Raw genomic sequence first — 9,596 nt, 5'->3', positions numbered from 1 at the left:
CACAAGTCCTCCGTCCACTGGGAACAGGGCTTGCTCCCTGGCCAGTGGCCCTGGGGAGGTCTGGCTGCTCCGGAAACCGATGACTAGTCTAAGACAGGTTAGGCAGGGCCGGGGCCATCCTCATTCCTCCCTGCCTGAAGGGCCTTGTTGGGCCCCCTTTGCTCAGCTTACTTGGGGTTCCAGGGCACATCAGCCTTCCTGCCTGACTTCCCTGAGGGCCCTCCCCTGATGTGGAGCTCCTTCTGGTCTGCAGAAGGGCAATGCACACCCCATGATGAATCTCAGTGCACATAGCTCCAGAAGCCCTGGAGGGGGGGCTGTGGCTGAGTTCCCTCTGGGGCCTGCTCAGCGCTGACCTTGCATGTGGGAATGCATCGGGTGTTTGTGGAAATAAACAAGTGTGTGTGTGCATGAGTGAGTGAGTGAATTTAGGGGCCCACGGACCACTGGGTTCCCCAGGGAAGGTACCCAGGGTGCTTCGGGGTCAGCTAGCTACGGTCCACAGGACGCAGCTGCACCGTTTGAATTCCCGCATCCTCTTTCCGCTTCTGTGAAATGGGTTCATAGTTTCTGCTCAAGCTGCCCTGCTGGGGGCTTTGTGAGGTAAAGGGCAGGATGCCAGTACCTCAGGGAGCTCCTTCTCATCCCTTAGAATGGGGAAACAGAGACCTGGGGAGAAAGGGCCAGGACAGCGCCTGAACTCGGCACCATCGAACTTCCCTGAAACACCCCCATTCCCACTCAGCACCCTAAGCCTGGAAATCCTGAGTCACAGCTGGAACGGGCCATGGAGAGTTTTCCTTCCCACTTTTGGGGGGCCTCAGGGCCTCCTGACCTCGTCCTCCAGGGACTGTGTGTGTGTGGGGGGGATGGGAAGGACTTCAGCTCGAAGTTCTGGGGAAGCGCTCCTGGAAGCCCCTCTGTCTGTCAGTCTGTCTGAGTCTGCCCAGGGGACCTGAGGTCAGAAGGAAGCAAGCTTCGAGTGTGAGGAGGAGGGTGGGACTGCGTGTGGCCCAGCATAGTCCCGCCCTACACTGTCCCCACCCCAAGCGCTCTTAATGAAATCAAGCTGGCCCTCCAGTCCAGCGGGGCGGAGGAAGGAGGAGGGCCTGGAGGCCGAGGTGGGCAGGCACCAGCCAGAGCAGCTGGCGGCAGCCGCGGGCAGCCGACAGGACTGTCTGTCGAGTCGGACTGTCTAGCAGGCCAGGCTCGTCTGTCTGTCTACCTGGCAGTGGCAGCCAGGCCTTCCTTCACGGGAAGCTGGTAAGTCCCAGCCTGCGGCTCGGAAAGTCAGGCGGCTTGGAGTTCTTGGAGAACTTTGCCAGAAGAATCCTTAAATGTGTGTGTGCAATCTGAGGATGTGCATGTGGTTAAGATGGGTGCGCATGGGTGCTGGGGTCGCCAGGAGGGTGCATGTGTGTAGCTGGGACGTGGGGAGGATGCTGGTGTGAACTTGTATTGTCCTGTGTGCTTTTCCTGCAGGCTGTACTTGGGATGTCCGATGCACTGGTTGGTGTATGGGTGTACACGAGCTGGGGGGGGGAGCTGTGGGAGCTTGCTGGAGTGTTTTGGAGTTGTGTGTGGGTCTCTGAGTCTGTGTTGTGGGCTCTGGCTGCTGCTGCTGCTGCTATTGCTGGTGGTGGTGGTGGTGGTGGTGGTGGTGGTGGTGTGTGTGTGTGTGTGTGTGCAAGCTTGTGTGTAGGCTCTGAGACCTCAGTCTCCTTCCAGGCCTCTTCTCGAGGGGTCCAGGTCTCTGTCCTTGGCAGCACCAAGGGACTAGGCTGTGGATACAATGCTTCAGCCAGAGCCCCCTCCCCCCAAGTCTAATTGAAGCCAGGTTTCCATGGCCCGCCCCTCCATCACTGGCTACCAGTTTCTGGGTGGGGGTGGAACAGAGGCTCTGGGTAGGCAGCCTCAGGTCCTGGGGTACCCAGTCCTGGGGGGGGGTTGCCTCATCTGCTTATTCATGACGATATCGATTTAAAACAGCAGCTCCTAAGAAACAGGGTCCTGGAGGGCATCCTGGATGGTCCTCTGTGTCTACTTGCTGACATGTGCCGGGCACTGCACACTGTGACCTGTCCCCACTGCGTAGATGTGGAAGCTAAAACTCAGGGAGCTGACACGCCCAACCCCAGACACAGCGAGGAGGTGACACGGGACTGTTCTGGGCCACCTCTCCATCAGGGCTCTGCTGGGCAATGCGTTTCCTCTGGGGGAAAAGCAGAGGTTTGTCAGCCTGAGACCCTCAGCCCTTGCACAGGACGGACCCAGGAGGCCAAGTAGGCCCCGCTCTCCCCAGGGGGCAGGTGAGGGGCGCCTGGCAGGTCTGGTGGTCGTTTCAGATCTCTTCGGGTCAGCTCTTCCATGCCACAGAGAGGAAACTGAGGCCCAGAGAGTTTAGGGGAACCACCCAGGGTCACATGACCATCTCCTGCAAGATTTGGCTAGTTCCACGCAGGGCTGAGTCCCCACACTTAGCCGCCTTTCTTGGGGAGCCAGGAGATACCGAGGAAGGTGGTGGGCTCTGAGAGTTAGGGTCTCGCCCTTTAGAGACAGGAATGGTTTCTTCTGAACCCCTTGGCTGATTCCGGGGTGCCAGTGGGAGGCCAGTGCTCTCTTGTCTGGGGGAATTGCTGTGTGTGTGTGTGTGTGTGTGTGTGTGTGTGTGTGTGTGTGTGTGTGTGTGTGTGTGCGTTCTGCTCTTCTCCTGGGGTTGCTGGGGGCCAGAGCAAGTGAGGACAGTCATGGGTTTGCTGAGGGGAAAATGCTGGCCTATCCCGGAGCATTCCATTCCTGAGTTCCAGCTCTCCTGTGGGATCCAGCCTGTGCTGGCACTTCTAGAACGTTCTCTCACACGGTCCCAGCAGCCCTCCGGGTCTCAGCCTGGAGTCACCACCCCACTGCTGCCCATTTGAAGGCCCTGGGGAGGCAGCTGGTAGATTTAGACATGGCATGGCCAGGTTGATCAAGCCGGCCCAGTGGCTTTCCAGCTGATGTGTCTGGGGTCAGCATGCCTGGGGACTTCTCCAGCGCCCACAGGCATGGTGGTCACCGTGGCGCGGCCCTCTGGAGCCACAGTCCCCACGTGCCCCCACTGTATTTTTAGACAGCGACTTCATATGTAGCCCGGGATGGTTTTGAATTTGCCATCCTGCCTCTTGTCTCCCAAGTACTGACCACCGCGGTGCTGGGTGCAGCTCAGTGGCAGGGCGCTTGCCCAACATGCGTTAAGGCCCCCGGTTCAGTCCCAGGCACACCCCAGAAGGGGGAGGGTCCAGGGAGGGGGGCAGGGGAGTAAAATGCTTGCCAAGAAAAAAGCGAGGCGTTTAAGCCCAGCCCCCAGGTAAAAAGCCAGGCGCAGCGAGGTGTGCCCGAGATCTCAGCCTGGGAAAGGCGGGCACAGGGGTCGGCCTAGTCCACGCTGGTGATTCTCTGTTCTCAGGGAGAGACCTCCAGGGCGTTGTAGGCCTGGACCAAGGGAGAGGGCTGAGATGAATTATTCCCCACGGAGGCCTAGGCCATCACGGTCCATGAGCCCCGGGGGCTCAACAACGGAGCACTTGCTTAGCACACGTGAGGGAGGCCCTGGCGCAGCAGAAGGGGGGGGAACAAGCCCCTTGGTAATTTAATCATTTTAGAAAAATTTTATTATTCCATTTATATATTTATATAATAGGGGCTGTGCAGGCCATGGTGTAAGAGTGGAGGTCAGAGGTCAACCTGTGGGACATGTCCTCTCCTGCTATCCTGTGGGTCCTGGAGACCCAACTCCCGGCATCAGGCTTGGCAGCAATCTCCCTTACCTGCCGAGCCATCTCGCTGGCCCGCCCAGCCTCTTTTTCTGTTCTGCCACGAACGCCGCCGCCGGTCTTTTGCTGTTTGAGCCGGTTTAACCAAACTGGCACCAGTTCAGGGCCCTCTGCTGCAGATCCAACCAAGACAGAAAGCATCTTAAAAATGAAGCTATAAGAATTTCACAATGCTGTCGCACGCCTTAATCCAGCACCAGCAGAGCCAGCGATCTCTGTGAGTTCGAGCCAGCCTGGGCTACCAAGTGAGCTCCAGGAAAGCACAAAGCTACGCAAGAAACCCTGTCTCGAAAAATCAAAAAAAAAAAAAAAAAAAGAATTTCACAATGAAAACGACCAGGCTAACAAACCCCCCCCACACACACACACACAGCATTTGTGGGGTTGTGAGTCACCCAGAGCTGACTGTAAGACCAGGAGGCTGAGAGATGATGTTCCTGGCCACGGCTTGATTTTGGCTCCTTTGGACGGGGGTGGGGACATCCTGGTGCCAGTTTCCGGTGAGACCCAGGGCTCAGGGCACGTCACTGGAAGGCTTCAGTTATTCAGGCCACTGGGATAGTCACTAAATGACCTACCTCCTGAGTCCCGGTCACACCAGACGCAGGTAATGCCCCCCTCCCCAACCCCATGAAGCAGGACCCAAGGCCATGGTGCAGCTCAGGAACTTGCTGTGTGTGTGGCTTGTTTGCCTGCTCTGGGCCTCTGCCTCTACCTCCCCACCTCAGTCCTCTGAGGGAGACCCCCCTGAGTCAGGGCCCTGAGGCCGGCTCTGTCTTAGACTTCTAATCAGCCTCAGGGACCCTGAGTCCTCTGCTGCTGTGCTAGCAAGAGCTGGAACCCCGGATCCCGTCCCCACTGGCTGGGAGAGTTAGTGTAAACTTGGGCAAGGAGGAATTTATTAATTAGCCTGGCTGTCTGGGCCAGATGGGGTCTGGGGGGTTCATGCCTGGAGCAGCCTTCCAGGGTGGGGGGAGGGGCGCATCTGGTTCCCATTTAGTGGCGGTTGTGGGGAGGGGCTGCTGCCTTGGGGAGAGACCGCTAGCTTTGTCTCCCCAGGAACTGTGCCTCCCCCTGGAACCTCTTGGGTTTCTGGAGGCTCCCAGTGAAGTCCAGGCTTCCAAGGATTGGGGAGATGGGGGGCACAGATGCCCTGAGCCCCAGCCTGGCACCCAGGCCTCCTATAGAGTTTGCAGACCTGGCAGCTCCAGAGCCTAGAATCTTCTGGAAAAGGAAGTGGGTAGATTGGAAAAGCCTATGGCTGGAACTACCAGCGCCCCCCCCCCCCCGGAGTCACGGTGCCCGGGGGACACTTTCTGTGCAGAGGTGTCCCTCGGGCATCTGGTCTCCCGCCCCACCCCCATCTCCCAGAGTCCTGAGGCCATTGCTTCCTTTATGCCTGCCAGATCTCCCTGGGTAGGTCACTGGATCCCCCGAGCCTCAGTTTCCCCTGATTCTGCAGCTGGAAATGGGGACAATCATAGCCTTCCCCCACTGGGTGGCTCTCAGGCTTCCAGGACACATTTCTAATCGGGCTGGGAGGTGGCATCGGAGGTGACGCTGGAAGACCTGAGTTGCATCTCCAGCATCATGTCAAAAGCCAGCACCATGGCGGCGCATGCCTGAGATGCCAGCAGTGGGGACGGACACAGGCGGGGTCTGGAAGCCTGTCCATCCTAACACAGGAGCGCTAGATCCCCGTAAGAGGCCGGCCTCGAACATGAAGTGGAGGGTGTCTGAGGAGGAACAGCACTCGGGTTATCCTCTGCTTTCCAGATGTATCCCTCTTCTCACACAAAGATGTTTCAACTAGTATCCGATGCGTGGTGAACCATGAGCGTGTAAGCTAGTTTTGTGAGTTCGGCCACGCTGGCGCCGAAGGATCTGTTGAGCGCTTCGTGTATACTCTGGGTGCAAAGCACTGAAGCCACCAAGATGCGAACGAGACGCAGTCTCTGTCCCCAGGAACGTCAGAAGGTGGGACAGGTGACATTCCTTGTATAACGCCTAGGAGTGTGTTCATGTTGCTGTATGGTGAGCGGTTTCAGCTAAGCGAATTGCTGGAAGGTGACCTGGGTTCTCTGCCGTCCCCCAGGAGCGAGCGAACCGCTCCTGAGCCCCGAGACCCCGGAGACACAGGAGACTCAGCCTGATTTCTCTCCCTATCTCCCCTCAGGTTCTGTGGTCAACATGGTCTCCAGCCTCCTCTTGTCTTTGCTGCTGCTTACGAGGCCTGTGCCTGCGGTGGGCTACTCTGTGTCCCTCCCGGCCACCTTCCTGGAGGATGTGGGGGGCAGCGGAGAAGCCGAGGGCTCCTCAGCCTCTTCCCCGAGCCCGCCACCACCCCGGACTCCAGCCTTCAGCCCCACACCAGGGATGCCCCAGCCCACGGCTCTGGACGGCCCCTCGCCCCCCACTAACCTCCTGGATGGCATCATGGACTTCTTCCGCCAGTACGTCATGCTCATTGCCGTGGTGGGCTCTCTGACCTTCCTGCTCATGTTCATCGTCTGCGCCGCGCTCATCACCCGCCAGAAGCACAAGGCCACGGCCTACTACCCATCCTCCTTCCCTGAGAAGAAGTACGTGGACCAGAGTGACCGGGCTGGGGGCCCCGTGCCTTCAGCGAGGTCCCTGACAGGGCATCCGACAGCCGGCCGGAAGAGGCCCTGGACTCCTCCCAGCAGCTCCAGGCTGACATCCTGGCCGCTACCCAGAACCTCCGCTCTCCAGCCAGAGTGGTGCCAGGCGGTGGGGAGGGAACCAAGCCAGGGAAGGGTGGGTCAGAGGATGAGATGCCCAGCAGCCAGGAGGCGGCCCAGGAAACCCCAGGATGCGGGGTCGCCGCTGCAGAGAAGCCGGGGGTCCCAGACCAGTCTGAGGCTGAAGGGGCTTCTGCAGCCAATGAGGGCCCGGGGGGACAAGAAGGGTTTTCCTCTGCAGCCCAGGAAGTCCCAGGGACCCGCCAGCCCCCCTGAGAGCTCCTGTGCTTGCAGCAGAGTCTCCCCAACGGTCTAACAGGCCCCCCCCAGAACTGCTGGGCCTGACTGCTGGGTCCTTGAGGGTCACCTCCTTGGTCGAGAAGGGCCTTCAGCTCTGACTGCTTCTTGCCAACCCCTCCTTGGCCATGGTGGTACCCATCCCGACCCCACATGGGCAGAGCAGATGACCTCTGGTGCACCCCAGGAAACACCACCCCAAGTTCCAGCACCTTTAACGCCTCTTGATGTATCCTGGGGTCTTCACCCGAAAGCGCCGCTTCTCAACCAGAGGACGGACAGACGCACCCCAGTTGGAGCTGCACGAGGCACGTCCCCACAAGCAGCCAGCCCGCCACACAGCAGAAGGGGAAGAGGCCAGAGGCCCCTGGTGAGGCGGCTGCTGCTTCCATCTTGGCTGTGAAGACAAGCAGGGCTGCCGGATCTGAAAGACGTCACACGGATGGCCCCGCCATGGTCCTCAGCTGCCTTCGCGCCCCGCTGGGAAAGCAAGGCGCGGCCGGTGTGTCCAGTCGTGCCAGGGACTGCAGAGGGTCCCCTGCGCATCTCCCGGTCACCAGTACGTTGGTGCCACTCTGCCTCGTTTAGTGGACTTGATTAGTTAGGAAGCCTCTTGAAGGGACACCCCCGCCCCCTTCCATCACAAGAGTTCCCCTAGACACTCCATGGATACCCAGACTCAAGTCATGGGCGATGAGGAGCCGCTGTGCCCCTCCCCAAGCTGATGCAACTACTTTAAGGCTTCTTCCTATTGGGCTGGCTTTGCTTCCCCCCCCCCCCCCCCGCGCTGCTTTATGATAAGGGTGAAGATGAATACAATGTCCAGTCTCACAGCACCCACTCTGGAAAAGACTGTTCTCAGTTTTCTAAGGCACCCCACTTTCTGGTTTGGTTCCGAGTTGGTATGTGAGATGCACGGAGTCTCGTTCTCTCAAGGGTCAAGTGGCCCTGACTTGAGAGTGTGCGACTCATCTTGGTACCGATGATGAGGGGAAGGATCGGAGAAGCACGGGGAAGCCACGGGGCATTCGGGACAACCGCTGTTCTGGACTCTGACGCCCAGGCTGGAGCAGGGGCCTGGCACATCCCTTGCTCACACAGTGGTCTGGCAGCCTGCGCCCACACCATCCCTCAGTCCTGGACAGTGTGGAGGCTTTGTTCTGTGGGGGGCATTGGGGGGCTCCCCGCACCTCCATTCAGGGACTCCAACTCTTCAGGTTTGGAAATACAACACATAATAAACCTTGATCTGGCTCGAGTCTCTCTGGACTGTCTATGGCTGCACAAACCTACAGTGAGGGGGTGTTTGCGGGCTGTGGGTCGCGTCAGCCAGGTCCTAGAGCTCAGGATGGGCGAGGCAAAGAGAAAGCTGGGTGCCCGTAGCTGTTGGGGCCCACATCCCTGAGGACTCCTGGAGGTGGTGTGTCAAACACGTGGACACCCTTGGCTGCCCGGCTCTGCAGCTGGGGTGGCCATGCCGCAGCCACCTCTTTGTGCTGTGGGACAGGGCCGTGGTGAGGTCATGGTGGCCCATTCTCTGTAGGTGGAGTGAGCATCAGCAGGGGCCTCAGGGACAGTGTTGCCGACACCTACCCTCCGCAGGTCTTTTGGCCTCCAGAGACCCCCCCCAGCCCCCCACTTCTAGCCCCTTCCTTTGCTTTGATGGTGAGTTCCTGTGTTGATGACCTCCTGCCTGAGCCCAGGAACTGCCTTCTGGAATCCAGATGTGTCGGGGCTGGGGAACATGTGCCAGGTTCCCCGGATGGTGGTGGCAGGGAGGCTGTCTCCTACAACCCTGATCCTTCAAGGATCTCACATCCAGTCTGAGGGGCCTGTGCTTTGGCTTCCGGAGCACACAATGGCCTCTGTGTTGTGCAGTTGGAAAGGACCCACCCCTCAGCCCAGCCCAGCTTCCTCCAAGAGCACCAGAAGAGTTGCCTATGTTCACCCACATACCTCCCATTCTGATGTGCTGGGTGGCTCCGGCCAAGTGCCTCAGTTTCTCTGGGTGTCAGGCTCTCTCCTTGTTGCCGGGTTCTGACTGTGGCCGGAAGTACAGAGGCTCCCTGGGGTCACGCCAGGCGACACTGGAGAGCAATTCTCCAGGTAGCAGCCTCCCACTAATGCCAGGGGAGCTCTCCAGAGAGCATGGGGTACGTGGCCTTGACAATGGCATGTGCTCCCTGATTCTGGGGTTGGGGAGGAGGATTATGGAGGTGGCCCGAGAGCTTCTGCGCCTCTGAGCTTTTCCAGTGCTGTTCCCCACGTCATGATTCCCTTCCACCCTCCCACACTGCACGCAATGACAACTTCTCAGCCTTCAGCTCCTGGTCTAGACCCTCTCCTGGTGCCGCTCCTTCCACACCCCCGGGGCTCAGTGACAGCAATGGCCCATGGCGAACGGGAGCAACCAGTGACCGGTGACCGGGCCCAGTCTAAGCACTTGACGCTTCAATCGCTGAAACTCTCGGGACTTGAAATGAGCTGTTACGACTTCCACAGCCGGAAGAAGGAAACAGGGCTGGCGCGTGCAGTCAGTTGTTCAGGTCACAGAGCCAGGGGTTCGGCTCAGTGGACAGCAGCCCGAGTGTTCTGTGAGGGGTGGTGGTGGACGGATGGACGGACGGACGGAGGGCTGTGTGAATAGAGGGAGGGCGTGAGGAATTGATAGGAGGAGGGAGAAGCGATGATGGATGGAGAGGTGAGTGGGTGGAGGGGCGGAGAGAGGAGAAAATGGTTGCCTCAGGGAGGGGACAGCAGGGCTCCACTCCTGCTGAAAGTCCCC

At 59.3% G+C, this 9,596-nt stretch overlaps 1 protein-coding gene across 1 annotated transcript; it reads left to right on the top strand.

Moving 5' to 3' along the window:
* The first annotated feature begins 1,058 nt into the window (after positions 1–1,058).
* Positions 1,059–8,072, top strand: Tmem119 (transmembrane protein 119). The gene is given in 4 exon segments (XM_028860841.2): positions 1,059–1,263; positions 5,989–6,426; positions 6,429–6,763; positions 6,765–8,072. Coding segments are annotated over 3 exon segments (825 nt in total). The 5' UTR covers positions 1,059–1,263; positions 5,989–6,002; the 3' UTR covers positions 6,831–8,072.
* Positions 8,073–9,596: the final 1,524 nt, after the last annotated feature.

The sequence above is a fragment of the Peromyscus leucopus genome, chromosome 23 (genome assembly GCF_004664715.2).
Source record: "Peromyscus leucopus breed LL Stock chromosome 23, UCI_PerLeu_2.1, whole genome shotgun sequence".
In the NCBI taxonomy this organism is placed as follows: domain Eukaryota; kingdom Metazoa; phylum Chordata; class Mammalia; order Rodentia; family Cricetidae; genus Peromyscus; species Peromyscus leucopus.
Note: the sequence above shows the minus strand (reverse complement) of the source record. Positions and strands in the feature narration are given on the sequence as shown.